Consider the following 22935-nt stretch of genomic DNA (forward strand, 5'->3'; position numbering starts at 1 on the left):
AAACGCGGTTTTAATCACTCTCTTACTCTAACCAAATACCCTTAACTACCCTAGAATTCATTACAATATCCAATCTTTATAACAAGACTGACCATAACATAGAGCAAAATTATATCTTCAAAGCACACAATGCAAAGTTAAAAAGAATAAGCAAAAATCCTTGCACAAATTACAAACCACAAGAATGCAACATGTCCAGATGATAAACTTATAGAAATTACAGAACAAAATTATATCTTCAAAGCACACAATCAAGCTTTCAAAACAAGAATTGGTGTTCATACACAAGAGTTGTAGTACGATTGGATATATACCAAACGTATTTTCAAAGATGCTTTCTCATCTATAGCTACTAACTCTACTTATATAATCGTCTCTTTTCTTCATATCAGAGGTTTTTTTAATCATTTTCGTCCTTTTTGCTTCTTCTGTTATTTATTAATCAAAGATTCATTGTTGTTAATAAACTAAAGGATATGTGATCTCAACAAAATATAATTTAAGGAAAAATAAATAAAATAAAACTCTATAAGAAGTAAAAAGGAAAAAGAGAGATTTTGTTGAGACAAACAAATTTAGGGTGGAGCTTAAGAAAATGGAAACAAAAGAAACAAAAGAATAGTAATGAGGTTCAATTGGAAGTAAGATGAAGATGGCGAGTGAATGCTTGATTTGTCGTTGATTAATAAGCTAATTTTTAGGGTTCACTTTGGAGAAAAAAAGAATGAAATAATTTGAAGTGAAGAGTGAAAACAATATAGTTGAGAAGTCAAAAAAGGAAAAAAATGTAACTAGAGATAATATTGAATAGCTAATTCAGTTCCTAAATTTCTAAATTGTTATTACACACCAAACAATTGTTTATGATTAGCGCATTGAATAAGGACTACTACATCCAAGCAAAAATGCTAACAAAATAATTGAAATAAGCGATGGTACAGTCGGTGCAGGCATTTATGGATAAACAATTAAGAAATGGAATTTTCAAAAATCATCGGTAAGCTTTCTTTTGTTTTGTTTCTCCTTTATGAAATAAATATATATTAACAACTTCACCGTTCCTTTTAAGAGGACAGCTTTCAACTTTCAAGCCAGCTGTGCGGCTGTGGTTGCGGCGTCGCTCGTGAATGAACGTGATTTGAAGTTTTCAGGTTTGCATCACATTCTTTCCGACAACACTTTCATATTTGCAAAAAGAGAAAAACATATATTGTTTTTAAACAAAAAGTCTATAGAAATGAAAAATACTAAAAAGATAACACCCGTCTTTTTAGATTTTATTTCTTCTGGTTCGAAATAAAAATATCTATAGAAAATGATAAAATAGATTTTTTCTACACATGGTGACGATAGATGCGGACAGACCCACTCCTTTCGCAGCCTTCTTTTGTTTGTTTCTCTTTAATAAAATAAAATTTATATATACACACACAACTTCACCGTTCCTTTAAGAGGATACTGGACGGATAGATAGCTTTCTACTTTCAATCTAAGTAAAGGTGACTCTCTTTCTCTGTTTGGCCCCAATTGTGTGAATTTGCAATTGGCCACGTCTCAGTTTAACCCGTGTTGTTGAATTTCTTCAATTCCTAAATTTCAGAAATAACGTCTGATTTTGGATTCTGGTTGTAATCTATTTTAGTAAGAAATGGCGAGTCAGGGATTGTTCTCAGCGGCGAAGTCTATGAAATCTGTGAAACTCAAGTTTAGAATACCGTATTACACGGAATGGGGCCAAAGCTTGCTGGTATGCGGCTCCGAACCAACGCTTGGTTCATGGAACGTTAAGAAAGGGTTGTTGCTGAGCCCTGTTCATCAAGATGATCAACTCATATGGACTGCAACCATTTCAGTGCCATGTCAATTCAGTTGCGGCTACCGTTATTATGTGGTGGATGATGCCAAAAATGTACTGAGATGGGAGATGGGAAACGAGCGTCGGTTGTCAATACCTCACCTGCTTTCGGAGGGTCATACTCTCGAGCTTCGTGATCTTTGGCAGGTGCTGCTTTCATTTGATTCATCCATCCTTTTCTTTTCGTTCATTCAATTGCTTTTCAGATCAATATTCTTCTTAAGCACGGTTTTTGCTCCCATTGTTGTGGAAGTACGTATATTACCGTATCTATATGAATAATATATTATTATTGTTGTTCATATTATTGTTGTTGAGTTCTAGATCTGCTGAGCAATAGACAGATAAGCTTATTCTCGTTCTTCTAGTGCAGATTGATATGACCTTTTACGTTTATACTGTACTAAGTTGTCTTCTGTTCTGCACTTGTGCGTGTCTGGAAGTCTTGAGGAAGCAAATAATTAATATGTAATTTGACATGAGAAGTTAATTCCAATGGCAACTTTCCTGTTAGTCTCCAATTTGCTTTGCTGCTTCTTGCAAAACTAAGCAAAAACTTAGAACAAAAGACTAATTTTCTGCATACTACATTCTGTAAATTCAATATAATTTATAGAGAAAGCATTCCACTAAATATGGTATGAAATTCCCTTAATTGATAGGTCCTTGATTCAAGGGATCTCTTCATTAAATTTTACATAACAAAAAAAAAAAAATCTTATTAAACTAGCTCCAAATCACTAATTGACAGCTCCAAGTTCCTTATGAATTGGACTGTGTTAATTATTCAAGTGAATGATATATATATTTTAACTAAGGTCAATGGTATTTTATTCCATAATTCTACATTTTTACTCTGTTTGCTGTGATTGACTTCTAATATCTTCATTGATGGCTATTTATCAATGGATCTAAGACGAGAAAAAAGTAGTCTGCATTAACCTTTCCTTCTACAATTAACATGCACTTCTCTGTATATTGTGAAATGAATATGGTAACTGGGAACAATTAAATGATACAACTTGTAGTAATCAGAGTGGAGTTCTTTTTGTTGATGCTTTTGCCAAAAAAAAAATTGCAACTTACTCTTGACTTTCTTGTGGAACTAATAGTAAAACTATTCTCTTTCATGCAGTATTTCTTGGGCAAGTCTGTATTTTTTTTCCATCATCTACCTACATAATTGACAGCCTTGCATCTTTTATCCATTCCAGATGAAAATTATTGATTTTCTCCCCTGAATTTGAATACTGAAAATTTAAGCCACAAAGCATTCATTTTATCCACCTATTCTTTAGATTCTTTCTGGAAAGGGGTTGGGGTTATCAACACTAGTCTCTGACTGTTGTTGGCAAGGGTTAAAATGAGCAAATCTGCTTAAATTCTTTAAGATTTTAATGTTTCAAATTCCTATGGACATATTAGTTCTGAGACAACTGCGATAGACTCATAGGTTAGATGAAACTTATTACAAAATCTATTTGGCAATGACCAGTTATAATTACTTGTTTGTTTTCATAATTCTTGATCATATGGCATTTCCTAGCTGCCTGGCAAACCATTGCTAACGTTATTTCTCAGAAGTAATGTAGGCACATTTTGCAAATAGATACTGCTTTATAGCATCCTGGCTGAACTACTTTCACGAATCAACTTTCACATCTTCTGATATTTCTATCAGCCTACCTGTCCTCCAGGTTCTACTTTCTTCATCCTAATGTTAGGTATCAAAAGGGTTCAGTTAGGGTGTCAGGCTCACCAAATCTGCGGTTAACAAAATTCTTCAAGGTGTTTCTAGAAAAATGTTGGTATTCTTTAAAGAACTGTTTTTCTTAAATGGATGCTTTTTCAGCTTTGTGATTGATGCTGGATTGGTGGTTGAGTGATATTTGGCCTTTGTGAAACGTGCTAGTTTCTTGACATTGACATTTGAAACTGAACCTAAATTTTTTTGTTAAAATCCAGACTGGTGCTGATGCTCTTCTTTTCCGAAGTGCCTTTAAAGATGTCATATTTTGCAAAAATTCTACCTTTAACATTGATAGGCCTGAAGCAATCCTTCATGATGAATTGGTTCAGCAAGGTAATTTCACCATTTGTCCTTTAAAAAAAAAAAAGTTTAGCTAATTAATTACTGTTCATGAAATTTGAATTGATACAGGGTCAATCCTTGTACTTTTCAAAATCTGTTGTCCAAATGTACAAGAAGGCACATCGGTATGCTTCCCTATACCAAAGGACTTTTACGGTGCATTAATTGGTATTTTAGAAGTTCGCTGGATGTTCCATCTATTTATGATGTTTGACCAACGCAGGTGTATGTGATTGGTAGCTCTACGAAGTTGGGGAATTGGAAGGTTCAGGATGGACTTAAGCTACATTATACTGGTAAATATATCTGGGAAGCATACTGTGTAATTCCAAGGGGTGATTTTCCAATAAGATATCCTTTCTTATATATGTTTCTGTAATTCAAAAATATACTTCTTCATCTGGAGTTTGTTTTTTTCATTGCTATCTATCTCTTTCCTCTTCCTTAACAATTGTTTCACATATAAGTACTGTAAATGTGGCAAGAATGGATGTTTCTCTTTGGAAGTTGGTTCAACAAGGGAGCTCTCTGTCAATTCCTCTAAAAGTCAATCGCAATATATTTTCCTTTCAGATGGCATGTTGAGGGTACAACAGTGAAAATTTCTTAATAGTTAAGTGAATAGTATAATGTGCATTATGTGTAGTGATCATGGTGCTAATATGTCAACTGGGTTTGTAGGAAATGCCCTGGCGAGGTTGTGGTGTTGCTGTTGCCATGTTCTCTGTGCGATCGGAAGATGATATTGGTGTTGGTGAATTCCTTGACCTAAAGCTACTTGTAGATTGGGCTGTGGAGTCTGGATTCCATTTAGTTCAGCTTCTACCAATCAATGATACATCTGTACATAGGATGTGGTGGGATTCATATCCGTACAGGTAATGCCTATAAATAAGATAGTAGATAAAATGGCTCTAATTATGTCATCATTAAAAGTTATCCCCACCTGTTTGTCTTCACTCTATGGAAGGTGGAGCTGATGTTTTCAATTTTGAACTAATGGACTGCTGTTTGTTTTTCCCCCTTCAAGAGCTCTTGTTGGCTGCAGCACGTCTGCATTTTTATGTTACAGTTTTTTTTCTGATTTTGTTTACTATCTAATAGAAGGAATTATGCTATCTAATATTTGACACCATTAAGATTCCTCTTTAAGAGTGCTTATTATTGAATACAACATGCATAAACTTAAAGTTGTAATGCTGAATTTTAATAGTGCTCTCTTATTTTTGGCAGCTCATTGTCCGTATTTGCATTGCATCCACTATACCTGAGAGTGCAAGCCCTTTCGAAAAATTTGCCAGAGGATGTCAAGGTAGGTTGACAGCCTGTTCAACCTTAAATTTTACTTATTTTTTGGTTTCATGTTTCTGATAGGCCTTTTTAAAATTTTTTTTAATCATCTTGTTAATCCTTTTTCCTTTCAGAGTGAGATTAGAAATGCCAAAGAACGCCTAGATGGAAAGGTAGATTCTCCTATTTTCTAATGTTTTATTGCTAGTAAGATATTTTTGTTGATATATTGGTTGCATTAATTGTACAATTAGATTGCTGGAAAAAGAATTATGGAAATAGGATGATGGATGTTAGGGGTCATTAGCCGTCTCAATGGTAATAGTTAGTCTCAATGGTAATAGTTAGTGCGAACTAATGTCAAACTCAAAAAGATCATTTTGCAGCTATTGAGTTATTCTTACGACATCAATCATGTGACCTTTCCTCATTCTATTGTTATTGATACCCATTTTTGAATTGTGGAAAACCTACATATTTTCTTTGTTAATTTGAGAAGAAAGAAATGGTAGAACATAGGTGGCTGCTGCTGTGAGAAAAAAAGAGGGAGAAAAAAGAGAAAATATTTGAATGTGTGTGCCTCTCATTATCATTAAACATAGGGAAAATATATACAAGTGAAACTATACATAAAAAGGAAAGATAATTTTCTAATTTCCTAAATTTCAGCCTATTGTGATCCCCTAAATTATTGTGTAAGATTTATACATATCTTGACACTCCCCCTCAAGCTAGAGTGTATAGATCATATGCTCCTAGCTTGTATATTTATATCCAATCCGAGGTTTCCTGAGAGCTTTAGTGAGGATATCTGCTAACTGATCATTAGAATTAATAAATCTAGTTGCAATACACTTTGCCTCAATCTTCTGTCTAACAAACTGACAATCAATCTCTATATGTTTCGTCCTCTCATGGAACATCGGATTGTTGCAATATGTAAGACTTCTTGATTATCACATATCAATTGCATTGGACTGTCAATCTCACTCTTTAATTCCTAAAGAAGTTGTTTCAACCAGATAAGTTTGCAAGTGACTAAGGCCATGGCTCGATATTCTGCTTCTGTGCTTGACCTTGCTACAACATCTTGCCTTTTATTTTTCCATGATATTAGATTCCCTCCAAAGAAAACGCAATATCCTGAAATCTTCTATCTGAAGGAGATCCTGCCCAACCAGCATCAGAACATCCAACAATCTGTGTATTGCCTTTATCTTCGTATAACAGACCTTGTTCAGGTGTACCCTTAATGTATTGAAGGATATGCGTTACTGCATCCCAATGATTGTCACAAGGAGTTTGAAGAAATTGACTTACTACACTCACTGGAAAATAGATGTCCGATCGGGTGATAGGAAGATTAATTTTCCAGCCAACCTTTGATATTGACTAGGATCTCTTAACGACTCCCCTTGTCCTGGAACAAGTTTAACATTAGGGTTCATAGGCGTATCGATAGGTTTACGATCCAGCATCCCTGTTTCTTTCAAGATATCCAACACATACTTCCTTTGAAAAATGACAATGCCTGTATTTGACTGTGCCACCTCAATGCCCAAAAAATATTTCAGTTTTCCCAAGTCTTTATTTGAAAGACTGAAAATATGTTGCTTGAGTTGCACTATCCCCTCATGATCATCTCCGGTGATAGCAATGTCATCCACATAGACAATCAGATACACACACTTGTCATGGTTGTTATGACGATAAAAGATTGAGTGATTCGTTTCACTCCGTTTCATTCCAAATTGTTGAATAACAACACTGAATCGTCCAAACCAAGCTCTAGGAAAAAAGTGACTTCTGCAGAAACAAAATATTTTTAAGTGCAAGGATCATAGCATTTGTACCTCTTTTGATGCTGAGAGTACCCCAAAAAGATACATTTAATGGCTTTGGGAAGAAGTTTATTGTTTCCTGGTGTGTGGTTATGAAAAAAACATGTGCACCCAAAAACCCGAAAAGGAAGAGGATAAGAAGACTAACTAGGGAAGACAATGAAATGAGGGCTTTGGTTTTGTAGGACAAAAGAAGGCATTCAGTTAACATTGCCAAATCACTAATTTGGCTGTCAGATTCTGTTTTTGTCAACACATATAACTTAATTTTTCAAAATAGAATTTAATCTCTTAATTAGGATGTTTTTGTCTCCTTTAGATATAATAACTGTCACTACTTGCATATGAATACCTTTTGGTTTCAGGATTTGTTGGTTAAGCAAATTACAGTAGTAGTAGGATTGGTCCTCGTCATTGTTTTAGAAAATTATAATGAGATTAGAGTGCCAAGACTAATAGAAAGTGCCTTAAGACTAAACTTATTAGTTTTATGAAAACCCAACTCTAGACATTGAAAGGAAGAAAATGAGAAAAGAACTTTAAGTACATAAAGTCAATATCTTCAGTGATGATGTAAGTTTTAGCATATGCATTTCTTGTATCCTATCTTAATATTTATGATTATAAGGGTTATAATGACATGTTTTTGGTATGTCCAGGATGTTGATTATGAGGCTACAATGGCTACCAAACTTTCAATTGCCAAGAAAGTCTTCATGCAAGAAAAGGATTTAATACTTAACTCAAGTTCCTTCCACAAATTTTTTTCTGAGAATGAGGTCTTCTAAAATTTTCATTCCTTCCATATAATGGTTAAATATCCATATCTCTTTCTAATATTTTGTTTTACGATACATGACTACTTTTCTGACAGTACTTTTAATTGTTAAAAGGACTGGTTAAAACCATATGCTGCTTTCTGTTTTTTGCGGGACTTTTTTGAAACATCCGATCATAGTCAGTGGGGTTGTTTTTCTAATTATTCTAAGGACAAGGTACTGATCCTTCCTACTTTTGCTTGAACCTCCAAGTTGAGTCAGGTTGTTGAATATAGTTATTTTGTCCTATCTTTTATATATCTGTTTTGCCCTAGGTTTCACTGCATAGATAAGCTTCTTCGTCTTAACAAAAATGTTCACTCTCCTTTTCTTACAGCTTGAGAAACTTGTCTCTAAAGATGCTTTACACTATGATACAATTTGCTTTCATTATTACATCCAGTTCCACTTACATTTGCAGGTAATTAAAAATTAGTTGATTTCCGAAATGTTGTGTAGCTCATTCTCTCTGCCTGTTGATGCATGATTTTTCTTGCTGTTGAACAAATTGGTCTCTTGGTGCTTATTTCCGGGTAATTTATTGGACAGTTATCAGAAGCTGCAGAATATGCAAGAGCTAAAGGGGTGGTTTTGAAAGGAGACCTACCTATTGGCGTTGACAGGAACAGCGTTGATACTTGGGTCTATCCAACTTTGTTCCGCATGAACACCTCTACTGGAGCACCTCCAGATTATTTTGCTAAAAATGGCCAGAATTGGGGATTTCCTACTTATAATTGGGAGGAAATGTCTAAAGATAACTATGGTTGGTGGCGTGCTCGCCTAACACAGGTTTTTCTATTTTATTCTTTCTTATACGGATTTCTTTTAAATTCTCATCCTATATGTAATAAGCTGTTTTGAAGGAAAACCATGGTCCTTTCAGTTCTAAAATTTGTTAATGTTCTTTGCTTTTAATGCAGATGGGGAAGTACTTTACGGCTTATAGAATAGACCATATATTAGGCTTCTTTAGAATTTGGGAACTACCAGACAATGCTATGACGGGTCTGATTGGAAAATTCCGACCCTCTATCCCTCTAAGCCAGGTATAGAAAATAAAATTCCTTGAAATATGCAAGGGATATGCTGGTATATAACATCAAGGGGATGAAAATTTGCTCTTGATGTAACTGAATAATGCTTTGATTTCAGGAAGAACTTGAAAGAGAGGGTATTTGGGACTTTGACCGCTTGACTCGCCCATATGTTCGAAAGGAGTTTTTACAGGTGGGGGAAAGTCATTTACTGGTTTCTCATGAAGAGTATCGACTTATTTGAATCTAACTGCTAAATATTTGCTTTAAGATTTAATGTTTATCAAAATTTTCATTTCAAAAAATCTACTGTTCTTTGAAATTAGTATGCTACCTTTTCAATTCTACCTATTAAAGAAAAATTGATGAATAATAGGTGATTATTATTATTAATGCAACTAATAGTAGCCACATGAAGGTAACCAACATATATGGATATGAATCAGTTGGTTCTGTTAATGGTAATCAGCAACTTTTTCATCAATTTTCCTCAAATGGATAGTTAACTCCTGGATAATTTGGTAAATATTGGATTCCAAAATGAATATTTAACATTTGTAAGTTCCCTTAAGACTCAAGTTCCTTCTAGCTATATTGGATATTACTTTCTCATGCATATTTTACCTTTGTTTTTTTCTTGTCATATTTCAGGAAAATTTTGGAGATTCTTGGATTTTGATTGCGGCAAATTTTTTTAAGGAATATCTAGACCGTTATGAGGTGATGGTCATACTTCATTTCTATAGTTTGTTTTCCATTTCATTCCACTCCTGAAGTTTCTGTTTAGTGAATTCTTGCCAATTTTAAATGTTGGATGGCTATGCTAATTCAACTAATTAACAAATACTACTATTGAACTGACTTGTAACTTTATGTTGTGGAGTCATTTATCTAGATACATTTGGAGTAATTTTCAAATGAATGCGAAGGAGGAATTCATTAGGATCTAAGGAAATGAGATTATTAATGTAACCTATTCAATTAACTTGTCTTTGGAAATCTTATCATGGAAGGCTTGTTAATGATGCATAGAAATGTAGCTAGAACCTGCATTTTCTTTGGTGTATTCCAAAATACTAACTTTGGATGGGCGGTGCGTTTACCTGCGGTTTGTGTAAAAACAACGGTGGATTAGATATTGTAGCGTGAGACAAAAAGAAAATTAAACGCACTGCACTAGTGGTAAACGCACATTCAAAGGGGCCCTAATTATTTAATGCACAGTTAGTTTGATTTTCCTGCATGAGATTTAATTACTCGTTGTATATCTCTTGTGAGAAAAGCTGAATTGTATATCTCTTGTGAGAAAAGCTGAAAGGAGAAAACTAAAAGCTAAAAGGAGAAAAGTCTTTTGTATATTTCTAATGAGTGAAAATAGTACATGTTTAAAGGTTACAACCTAGGCTAATTAAAGAAACAAAATATTTACATAACAATAAATTCTCTTAAAATTTCCCCAAATCTAATCCCTAGTTACAAGCATAAATCAGTGAATTAAATTCCCCTACATTCAAGGTATCTATTTTCAACTTGGATGGAAGATATCTTCCATAGAAAACTTGCTAATTAGGCCATCAAACTGCTTCTTATGAAGTCCCTTTGTAAGTATATCAACAATGTTAGTAGTCGTAGGAATTCATGAGTGCAAATCTGTCTTCTATCGAGTTTTCCCTTAATAAAATTCTTGTTTACTTGTACATGTTTTATTCTATCATGTAAAATTGGATTGTGTGCCATAGAAATAACTGCTTGTTGTCACAATAAAGCTTTATGGGTAAAGAATTTAATAGCTTCAAATATTCAAATAGTCTTTTAGCCTCATTACCTCATAGATCCTGAGTAAGGGATTAAATTTAGCCTTTGCATTGCTCCTTGCTACACCAAGTAACTATATTTCCACCAAAGAAGGTGTTGTAATCCGAAGTTGACCTATCGATTATACTTCTAGCCTAGTCAACATTTGTGTAAGCCCCAATTTGTAGATGTCTAGACCTTTTAAATAACAGTCTTTTATCAAAAAAGAAGAAAAAAAAATTAAACAGTCTTTTATCAAAAAAGAAGGAAAAAAAATTAACTATCCCTTTTTGGGAGTCTCCTTTATATATCTTCCCAAGATTTGATATACAATATCAAAGTGGTATCTTCCCAATTTGTGCATGAACTAACTTACCTGGCTCATTGCAAATGGTATGTTCTGGCATGCACGATATAAATATATCAATTTCCAAACAAGCCTTTGATATTTTTTCCTTGTTTATTGTGTCTTTTTTCTATATGTTTCAATTGCCTTGTGACCAAGCATATTTGTTTCACCAAGTAAGTCAGGTGTATGCTTGCGTTGATTGACAAATATACCTTCCTTAAACCTAGTGAACTCCATCCTAAGGAACTTTTTCACTAAGCCCAAGCTTTTGGTTTCAAGTTAGGTGCTTTGAAACCTGTATTGTCATCACTTGTAAAAATTATGTCATACATATAAATAATTAGATTAGCAACTTTATTTCCCTCTAGTGTTTATAAATTACAATGTGATTTGCTTGACTCTAAGAATAGCTATGATTCCTTATAGCTTGTCCAAAATGTTCATGTAAGCTTAAGGAGGTGGCTTAAGTCAATAAAAGACATGTTTAATTTGGACAACTTTTCTTTTCTAAACTTTTGTTTGAACTTGGGTGTTAAGCTCATGAACACTTGTTTTAATTCTCCATTCAAGTATTGTTTTACATCCAGCTAATATAGGAGTTAATTATGATCCATACCCAAATGTCACGAGACTAGAACTTTAGTTTGACAAATTGCACGGCTTTAGGTGATTTTTTTTCTTTAAATTTGCTTAAATCAGCCTAACTCTCAAAAAGTGAGAATTCTCATAGAAAATTTTCCAACACATCGAAATAAAGTGTAAGTAAACTCAAGAAAGTAATAGCAGATCAAGTGTTTGAGCAATTGTTCCTAAAAGTATTCTGTTACTTAAGAATGTGATAATTACAAATGAGAGCAAATACCTCTATTTATAGTTGAGCTCCCCTAGATCGAACGTTACCGTTTAAATTACATCAACGATTGAGATTAAAACTAATTTATAAATTTAGATTAAGGGATTTTTCAGGAACCCTAAGATTACAAAATCTTCTAAGATTATTTTACATATTTACCCTGGTAACTCTAATCTTATTGAATGTTTCGCTGGGTCATCAATGCTTTTAGTAGTTGGTTTCTCCACATATTCTATGGACTAAATTAGTTTAAGTGGATCAAATGAGTTATGAAGTCAATTGACCTCCATGGGACGCTTTATTAGAATTCGTCATGGGTTTTGATTCGCGACCCGTGATATTCTCCCCTCCATTCTCGCGATACTTTCGTCGCGTCCTTGAAATGACATTGTTTTGCTTCATTTCGAAACAGTTTCAATGCATTGGCCAATTTCCAACTAATTTCTCTATCGGTTAGTTTTACCCCTTTGAAACATTTGCCTTGCATTATGCCTCCACCATCGCCTAACTTGAACTCTTTCTCTCTTTTGTACATCTTTTCACAATAGCCCTCCCTCTGCTCTTACTTGCCCTCATTCTGACTTGTTTCAATTGAAATCCTTTTGATCCACACAAACAGGCTTAGGCATACCAACATTGAACATTGGATTAACCTCGAGTGTTGCTTCCAACTCTAGTTTGTAAACTTTTTGGTTTACCCACTTCAGAACTCTAAAAGGATCTCTATTTCTTTACCAAATCAATGGTAAGTCATAATGTAAAACACTAGGAAAATGTTTGAGATTTGCGTCACTCGAAGCATTTACTTTTCTTGATTGTTCAGTTTGCATAATCATTTTCCCCCACTAAGTTTGATGCACAAACTCCTCTCATAGGTGGTAGCCTTACTGATAATTCAACAGACTTAATATCGGTTTGCTACACCTTTAGCATTTCCAAGGGGTTCTTCGTATCACTTTAATCTACCAAGTCAATGTTTTTTCCACAATAAACATCATTAGTTAGTTAGATTGTTGACAATACTTTGGTTCTATTTTTCTTATCACGACTTACCAAAACAACTCATTGTCATTGATGAGCATCCAAAATACATAGATAATCGGCAGAAGAGATTAAGTTTGTAATTATCTAAATAAATTCCAATAGAGCATTAATCCGATCAAAGAATTTCGAATTAAGCACGAGTTTGTAATTATCTAAATAAATTATCTTTCCACTCACTATTTTGTAGCTTAACTTCTTGTGTTACTCCCACTGTTGGGATCTATTTAGAATTTACAATTTTGATCTTTTTAGTCGATTTGCTAACTAAGAGATCAAGTTTATCTGCGACTTTCTCTGATATAAACAAATCAGATGCTCCTGTATCAACAAGAGCATTCCTCTTTTGGCTTGTGATTTTGATGTCAACAAGCATTAACTCTTTCTGCTTGCAATACTTCCTCGCTTTAGCATAATTGGGTAACATTGACCCAAGCTTCAATAGTCTACCCTCCTTAAGCTCCGTTACCTCTTTTTTGTTGTTTGCGGTGAACTTGAATCGTTGTGGGTAGTCCCGCCGTTTATGCGGACCACAATAGAAGAAGCATTGGATCTCTCTTCTTTTCCTTCAGTTTGTTGTTGGTTGCCAAAGAAAAGGTTTGTGGTAATGAAGGCCACTTTAAAGTTATTGTCGCAAGGAAAAAAATTGATGGAATAAGGAAAAGGTGTGGTAATTAAGGCCTCAAGCAAGATGCCACAGCAGTGGATTTTGAAGGAAGAATAAAAAAATTTAGGAACATTGATTAGGCTGAGACCAAGTTGTAAAACTGTAATTCTGTCTTGTATGTTCCCTTAGTTACGCATCTGTTTTATAGACTTAGGGCTCCTTTGGATGGGCGTTTACCTTCAGTGCAGTGCGTTTAGCTTTTTTTTTGTTTCATGTTACAGTATCGCTAAAATATCTAATCTCATCGCCACCACTATTTTTACACTAACCACCGGTAAACGCATTGCCCATCCAAAAGGGCCCTAAGAGTGAGAAAAAGGAAATAAAATCTACCTAAAAATCAATAATCTAATCCCTAAAATTTTAGGAATAAGATATTTACAAGATATATACAATAAATAGAAAGATAAATATTTTCCTCTCCTTAGCAACAAACCTTGTTGGCCCTTATGTCACGGGTCGCAGTTCAAAGCCAGTGACCATCGCACCAAATGCATCCAATGGAGGTCTATTGTGTTGATGGGGATCATTTGGCCCGCAAGAACTGGCACGATTCGGTAACTTGTTGGAGAAGCTTGTCAGATTGAAGCCTGGTTGGTCCAATAATGAAGATATGATAACTTAGGCTATTTTAGTAACTAATCTTAGAAGATTGATAGAATCATATCTTGTAAAAATTATATTAGATTTGATATGACATATCTTGTAAATCGGATATAGTTAATCTCGTTCCTCGATGTGAATGTATCTTGACCGTCGGTTTTAGGAGAGCTCAACTATAAATAGGGAGTCCTCTCATTTGTACTGACTTCATTCATTGTTTCGTTATTCTTTGTGAATAAGAGACTATTGAGAGCATTTATTCAAACACCTTGTGTACGTTTTTTTTTGTTGTTCTTTTGTTAATTCTTTTGACATAAATCGCTTTCGCTATATAAATTGGTGCCTTGAAGGAATTCTAAAGGAATCCTCATTCGAGTAAAGGCTGATTTAGGCAATTTGGACAAACGAATCACCTAAGGCCGTACGGATTGCGAGACAAAAGATCTAGCCCCGTGACACTTACATCAACTTGGTGTTAAAATTCTTTTTTTGAATTGAAGTTTAGTGGGAGAAGGGTACATGAACATTCCACAAAAAACAAGGTATGCAAATTGAGAAGAGCTCTATATGGGCTCAAGCAATCTACTTGTTAAAATTGAAAGGATACATTCAGAGTCGAATGGACCATACGTTATTCATTAAACATATGTTAGAAAGAAAACTCTTTGTTCTTATTGTGCTTGTAGATGATATAATCATAACAGGGAATGATATCGTGCTGATGAATAGTCTAAACAAGTTATTGATAAAAGAATTTGAGATCAAGGACCTTGGACAACTAAGATATTTTCTAGAGATGGAAATAGCGCATTCAAGGAATGCAATCTATGTTTCTCAAAGAATGTATGTTGCTGATCTGTTAAAAGAATTAGGGATGCTTGGATGTAAACTCTCAAGTACACCAGTGGATACAAGTCAAAAATTGCAGTCTAATGAAAGCAATCTAGTTGACAAAGGCAAATATCAGAGGCTTGTTTGAAATTTGATATAGTTGTCTCACACGAGGCCTGTAATTGCTTTCTCAGTTGTGGTGTGAGCTAATTCATGAATGTTCCGTGAAAACACGGTAAAGCAATCTATAGAATTCTAAGATAATTAAAGATGACTCCTGGAAAAGGTCTCTACGTCAAGAGGAATACCAGCTGATGTATTGAAGTTTCATTGATGTGGACTGGGCAGGCTCACTAAAAGATCAATAATCAACTTTTGGATATTGTACTTAAATATGAGGGAATTTTGTCACCTAGAGAAGCAAAAAGCATGTTGTGCTCTCCAGAAATAGTGCCGAGGCAGAATATAGATCAATGACACAGAGTATATGTGAAGGAATATGGCTTGAAAGGGTACTAAAGGGGCTAGAGGTTGAAATCAGCTGTCCTATGAAGATGCTTTGTGACAATCTATCATCCATAAAACATCGCAAAATAATCCTTTACAACATGACAAGACCAAGCACGTTGATGTCAATCATTATTTTATAAAAGAGAAAATAAAAGAAAGGTCAATCAAATTACTCTATGTGCCTACATCAGCTCAGGTTGCTGATATCTTAACAAAGACGCTTCCAAGAATCACATTCAAGATTCTCAGTTCCAAGCTTGGCAACATTTACAGCCCAGCTTGAGAAGGCGTGTTGTTATTATGAATAGTAGGGGATCTCCAAATCCCAAAAATTCATATAATAAAATCAAGAATTAAATTGAAAATTAAGTTTCTGGGTTTAAGGGAGAAGATTAAGGAGAATCTGGTGACCGCTGATTCTGTCTCCCCATTTTGTCTTCATCAACTGTGTAGCAGCAGGTTAAGCAGAAAATCGGGAAATAAAAAATACGTTCTCTTAACCTTTTCTCTCTTCACATTCTTTAAATGAACTTAATAAAATTTAATTTCTACGGTACTATTAATCTATGGTGTATATCCTGTAAAAGATCTTTAAAAAATTTAAATATAAAAGAGACAAATATAATGTGAGCTTATTTTTATGTAAAAACCTCTATCTTGTCCTCTTAATTTTAATCGGAAAATTTATGTATGTTTGCCCTTGGATTCTTATTGTTATTAACCAATGCTTTTAGCTGTTTCTTTCCTTCTGGCTATGAAACATCAATTTCTATCACTAGAAAGAATCATGAATCGGCATCCTTAATTTAGTTGTTTTTTTCACCATTTGTTTTTTATGGGTTGTTAGCATTACTGTATTATAAAGCAAAGATCAGGTATTCTAGAATTAACACTGAATCATTTCATTGCTTCTTCCCTGAAATTCTAGTTCAAGGAGGAGTGCAACACGGAGAAAAAAATTGCTGCCAAGGTGCACTCATGTGCAGAGAAGTCCTTGCTACCAGAGAGCGAAGACAAGATACGTTGTGATCTATTTGATCTTCTAAAGGTAGATAATCTATACCCATGTTATACATAAATGTGGCTTAAAGGATGTGAAACTATTGCCCTTTTACTTTTGATCAAAGTCCAGTCATGTCATTTTGTTATTTATAGAAGTAATCTCTATAATCTTTATTAACAAACAACCTTGAACAAACTGATAAATACTAAAACTTAGTAAAACTAATTGGTTAAAAGGAATTAACTTGGAGAAAGATTTATAGAATAATTAGTTACAAAATTTTAGTTGAAAACAATTATTGAAATTTGAAGTCAATAAAATGCTTATTTGACTAGAATAACTTGTATATTATATTATTTCTTTGAATAATAAAGATAATACATCATGGTCGATGTGCAAATTGCATGCCAAGTAGGAGCTAGCATGTTGGATTCATTGATATAGCTTTTTTCTTTTCAATTTTTTTTAATGTTCAATATTTTACAGTCCTGATCTTTGACTTCATGGTCCTATCAATTCTTAATGCTCAATGTGCTTGTTATCAAGAGATCCAAAGCATGCAAAAACTTTGTATCCTAATTTTAATCTTGATTCTTCAAGTTTTATTATTTATTTAAATAATTAAGATGAAACATCATGGTTCACGTGCAAATTGCATGTTAAAGTAAAAAGCTAATATGTCAGAAAGATTCATTCATAGTCATCTTATAAAAAGCATGTGGAAACTTGAGTGCTTTTCCTTCTTTTTTGATCGTTCAATATGTCATAGCCCTAATGTTAGACTTCATTGCCTTAACATGCTATGCAGAACATAGTTCTTATCAGAGATCTAGAACATGACAAAAGTTTCTATCCCCGTTTTAATCTGGAAGATACTTCCAGTTTTAGAGATCTGGATGATCACAGGTAGTGTGATAATTTTAACTCTTATTCTATGTCAAATTCAAAATCATAACATTCAGTTTATAGCCTTCTTTTGATTTTGAAACACAACAATTGATGGATCTCTAAATGTTTGTTGCATAATGTAGCAAAAATGTCCTGAAAAGATTGTACTATGATTACTATTTCCACCGGCAAGACAAGTTGTGGCGGCAAAATGCTTTGAAGACGCTCCCTGCGCTCTTAAACTCCTCAGATATGCTAGCTTGTGGGGAGGATCTAGGTCTTATTCCGGCTTGTGTTCATCCTGTATGTTTATTTGAAGCTTCCCAAACCTGATTGACCTTCCCTCTCTTCTTACAATTAGCATATATTGTATGATCCATAATTGTTCCTTTCATCTGAATATGCAGGTTATGCAAGAACTTGGTCTAATTGGCTTGCGGATTCAACGTATGCCCAGTGAACCAGATCTTGAATTTGGTATTCCTTCTCAGTACAGCTACATGACAGTAAGAGCCAATATCACATTGATTTCAATTGCACATATCATTTTTCAATCAGCTTCATTTTTGCTTCATCATGTAGTAGGTGAAGATACTAGGACAATTTATTTATATAATTTTGATATATTTTAATTAGTATCACTGAACATTGTCAGAGATTCTTCTGTGGAAATGAAAACTTCTTGTCCTAATCTGAAAAGTCGTTTCTGGCCATTGATTAGAAAGTCAGTGTGCCTTTACCATAAAATACTTGACATTGGACACTAGGGCATTGTCTGTTTATTGAATGTGTGGCTTGTCATTGAGCATATAAATGTCCTTGTTACTCTGAGATGTATGTTGTTTTAGTATTCCTGGCTAAACAGTGCGCATCAGAAGTTACAAAATTTTCTTCTTTTCTGTGGGAAGGATGGGTAATGTTTTTTTCCCCAAAATCATGTAATGTCTTTGGCAATTAAATGGAGTTTTTGTTCCTCAGTTTTCCTGATCCATAGCTTTCACTGAACTGTTAACTAGAGTTGCTCCCATAAAAAGAAATAACTTAATTGAGGAGTTGGCTATAACAATATGTTTCAGGTGTGTGCTCCATCATGTCATGACTGCTCCACCCTGCGTGCCTGGTGGGAAGAAGATGAAGAGAGACGACACCGGTTTTCCAAGTCTGTGATTGGGTCAGATGATCTACCACCGAGTCAATGTGTCCCAGAGTTGGCACATTTGATCATAAGGCAACATATAGAATCCCCATCAATGTGGGCAATTTTCCCCCTTCAGGTTCGTGATTAAACTTGGTAGCAATATCAACTTAAACACAATGATTTTGTCTTGGAACTGCTGTTGGCTGGTGGCCTTTTTCATGTAAGCCTTACAATATCTATTACACTAGTGTTTGAAACAGTGGGTTTGATGATCAGGATTTGTTAGCTCTTAAGGAAGAGTACATGACTCGCCCTGCTACAGAGGAAACGATAAATGACCCAACAAATCCAAAGCACTATTGGAGATACCGTATGTAACTCTTGCTCTCCCCTAAAGTGGTCTGATATTTCTCTGCATTATTTCATTCAAGTAGCATCCATGTTTTGATTTTGATAATGATGCTTTACTTGAAAGTAGTACACTTAAATACTTTATCCTGCTGCTAACTCAGGTGTTCATGTAACAATGGAGTCCTTGATAAAGGATAAAGAGTTAAAAACGACCATTAAAGATCTTATACAAGGGACTGGACGATCATATCCTCACATTGGAGAAGCTGAAAGGCAGTTGAGTCAAGAAACAGCAGCCTTAGCTCTGGGGAAGCAGTAGCACCATGTGAGTGGTCCAGATATAATTTGTAGTCGAGTTTCACAGAAAGGACATGTTGGTAATCCTTTACAAAGCGAAGGTTGTTCGTGTGTAAGCTCATTACTTTGGAATTCCAGTTCACTAAATAACAAGCAAGGGAGGTAATCCTTGTAAACGAAGAGAGCCTAGTATTTCCATTGCTCGCTTTAAAATTATAGATAGGTCAGGAACACATTATTATTATTATTATTATTATTATTATTATTATTCAGTACTAATAAAGGACTTGCCTCTTAATAAATTGCAAAGTTCAGCCATGAAAAACAGTGACGGTGATTCACCTTTGATCTATGAAGCATGAACACTGAAACGTTCAATACAACACGTACACAATGGTATGATAGTTTTTATTAACAAAAGGACAAAGAGTATGGCTAAAAAAAGGCATTGGGAACCTGGATCCTGGTTCAAAGTTCGTGAATTGATACACTGAAAGAGCTCCTTCACGCGCACCTCCTTCGCCCTTTACGAATATAATAGAAGGTAAGGCAAAAGCAGCTCAAGCCCTTTCGATCACCCTAGAAGCCCTCGATAAGCTGCTTATAGATACGTATTATATGTAATAATCTGAGGAAGAATTGTAGTCCTCCACCTTTCGTGAAGTCTCCTAGTGTAACATCCTTTCTTTACTTGGGTTTGGCGCCTATCTTAGTTAAAGCTTAGTTTAGTAAAAGCTTAGTTTAGTATTACTTTTTAAAAGTACTTTGAGAAAAAAAATCATTTCTGAAAAATTGTTAAAATTTTCAGCTTCTCCAAAAATTATTTTTGGGATAATTTTTTTTTGAGACACTTTTTCTCTAAAAAAAATAATAATTTATTTATGCTTTTGTCGCAAAAGTGTTTTTTAAAAACAATAATAAAACTAAATTAAAATTTATAATGTATTAATTACATATGTTTTTATGTATATTTTAAATATATATTTATATTTATATGATTGCACCTTAATTTACTTGGGTGATCATTTTTTTTTTGTGCCTTTACGCCTAAAAGGTTGTAATGTTTGTTACGCCTAAAAGGTTGTAATGTTTGATGTCCTTGACAACATAGGCATGTTCTATGCGTAACAAAATATTGATATTGTTGGTACTTACACCATTGTTGATAGATTGCTTGTGGTAGTTTGATTGTACACTCGCGTGTTAAAACATTTTTCTTTCATAAGTTAGTTGGTCAAACTCAAGATCATCAAATCAAAATGCTATCAATAACTATTGATTGTAATTGTTTTGTCCGTTTCATAGGCAAGTCCAAGGTAGCGCAAAGTTTGTTTACCACAATTCTTTTTTCATAAAGATTAGTTTTGAGATTGAAAGGAGATGTACATAGAACTCCATTATTAGTTTGTTTATGATCTTTATTATGACCGCTATTGCCTTTTTTGTTTAACTAATTCGCTAATGGATTTCTGGTTTAATGCATTAAATAATTTGTTGGGTGGGATGAATATTATGAGTTGTTTACTTAACAACTCAACATTAAATTCATAAATACCTTTGGATTAATAATTGTAAAAGAATAAAAAAGTTAAGTACGTATTAAAATTAATAACGGAAAGAAAAATAAAATAAATTTAATTGTTTTTATTTGGTTAGTCGGTGGAAATTAAAAAAAATTAATTATTGATTATTTATAAGCATAACTTTTTTTTATAATATAATTATGTATAAAGTAAAGAGGGTAAAAATGGTATTTTACATATCTAAAATCTGTTTACTTTCCATTCCTCAACTTTCCTTTCGATTTGGGGTAATTTAGATATTAACATTTTGAAGGAAAATAAAGGATCCATAGTTTTCCTTTAACTAAAAAAAAAAATGTTAATCACACTAGGGGAAAAAATTTATTTCCCTTCTATTACTTCAATCCAAATTAAACTCTAAAGAAATCTTAAAATTTAAATTTGTAATATTATATAAGTTACTTGATCCAAAACAACAATTTAAAATCTTTATAATTTTTAAAAAATTAAATTAATTTTTTATCATTTTTAAGGATGACTAAAGTACAAATTTAACTTTACTAAATTAAAATTTTAAAATTTCTAATTGACCTAAAATGACAATTTTCTATTTTAAGGCGAGCCCCTGCGAGCTCCTAGATACGCCACTATATAATACATTGGTGGTAATAAATTTTATAGTTGAGTAACATTATAAAATATTTGATAGAGGCAAGATATTTGGCTTAAAAAACCACTAAAATTTGGTATAATAAAATATATTAAGTTGGTGGTAAGAAATTTTGTAATTGAGTAAAATATTTTGTAATTAGATTAGCAAAATATCTTACACATTCTTATAAAATATTATAAAATATTTGGTAATGAGGAAAGTATTTTGTTATGAAAAACAAAATTCGGTTACAACAAAATATCTTATGTTTGTTCTAAGAAATTTTGTTATTTTGTAAGGTATTTTATTATTAACTTATAAAATAGGATAAATTACATTTGTAGTTACCTAATTATTCATAAGTTTCTTTTTTGATTACCCAACTATGAAAAGCTATAAAATGATTTATTAACTATTCAATTTCTTTTTTCTTTTTTTGGTCACTAGCCGTTAAATGACTAATGGAAATGTGACATGATAATTTTTAAAATTGACATAATATCAACTTTAACCGTTAACATTTATAAATTGTCTCAATTTAGTTTTGATTCTAAAAATTTAATTTTCAACATTTACACATTGTGTAATTTCGTCTTTTTTTTCTTTTTCAATTTTGCTTTTCTTTGTGACTATTCCACCAAAAAAAGTTAAAAAAAAACAAAAAATCAACTAAAATTGATCAAAAATATACCAAAAATAGAAACACTCAGAGATTAAAGATAATAGTTTTCATCTTTTCTCATTCTTTTACAATTAACCCTCAATATAAAAAATAAAAATAAAACTGCAAAAAAAAACACACACACCCCCCGAATTACACGATATGTAAATGTTGAGAGTTAACTTTTTTAAATCAAGACTAAATTGACACAATGTATAAATGTTGATGATTAAAATTATTATACAAGTTTTAAAAACGACTAAATTATCTTTCCATTAATAATTTAATAGCAGATGACCAAATTTTTTTTAAAAATAATTTGATGACTAAAAAAAAAAATCAAACAATTGATAACAATTTTATGATCATAATTAAGTGACAAAATAAAACTTATTAATAATCGGATTACTACGGTGTAGTTTAAATGTAGCATAAGTTGTTATTTCATAAAAAAAATTGTTACTAACTTTACAAAATATCTTACGGGAAGATATTTTATTTAAAAATTTTTATTGTAATAAAATATATTACGCTTATTTTAAGGAAGTTCGTTATTTCCAAAAATACTTTATTATTAGCTTTATATATATATATACACATATATATTTATCAAAGCTTTAACAAATATTTTACATGTCTTTAGATATATTGTATATTTTGTTAAATGTTAAAAAAATAGGTTTAATACATAATTTAATAAAGTTTGACATTTTTTTTCTGTTATTTTTTTATCTACTCTAGTACTTATATTTGATAAAGTACTCAAAAGTAAGGATGTTATTTTTTTAGTGCTTAATTCAAATTTTAGAGATAATTTGATGAAAATTTATAATTAATTAAT

The 22935-nt window shown here is 32.9% G+C and overlaps 1 protein-coding gene across 6 annotated transcripts; it reads left to right on the plus strand.

Moving 5' to 3' along the window:
• The first annotated feature begins 605 nt into the window (after positions 1-605).
• On the plus strand, positions 606-19560 carry LOC107962149 (4-alpha-glucanotransferase DPE2). Of its 6 annotated transcripts, none has more exons than XM_016898397.2 (24): positions 606-997; positions 1070-1151; positions 1643-2002; positions 3821-3938; positions 4017-4072; positions 4171-4298; positions 4408-4534; positions 4629-4825; positions 5181-5259; positions 5372-5410; positions 7738-7857; positions 7972-8073; positions 8234-8317; positions 8446-8688; positions 8820-8945; positions 9052-9126; positions 9585-9653; positions 16510-16629; positions 17393-17490; positions 17616-17775; positions 17880-17978; positions 18549-18746; positions 18887-18980; positions 19123-19560. In XM_016898397.2, the coding sequence occupies exons 3-24, from the start codon at positions 1649-1651 to the stop codon at positions 19278-19280; spliced, it is 2844 nt and encodes a 947-aa protein (XP_016753886.2). In that variant the 5' UTR covers positions 606-997; positions 1070-1151; positions 1643-1648; the 3' UTR covers positions 19281-19560. The 6 variants fall into 6 exon arrangements, with proteins under 6 accessions (XP_016753886.2, XP_016753885.2, XP_040971484.1 ...); XM_016898396.2 differs by having other exon boundaries at positions 1077-1151; XM_041115550.1 differs by lacking the exon at positions 7972-8073 and having other exon boundaries at positions 1077-1151.
• Positions 19561-22935: the final 3375 nt, after the last annotated feature.

Source organism: Gossypium hirsutum, chromosome A06, assembly GCF_007990345.1.
Source record: "Gossypium hirsutum isolate 1008001.06 chromosome A06, Gossypium_hirsutum_v2.1, whole genome shotgun sequence".
NCBI classification, from domain to species: Eukaryota; Viridiplantae; Streptophyta; class Magnoliopsida; order Malvales; family Malvaceae; genus Gossypium; species Gossypium hirsutum.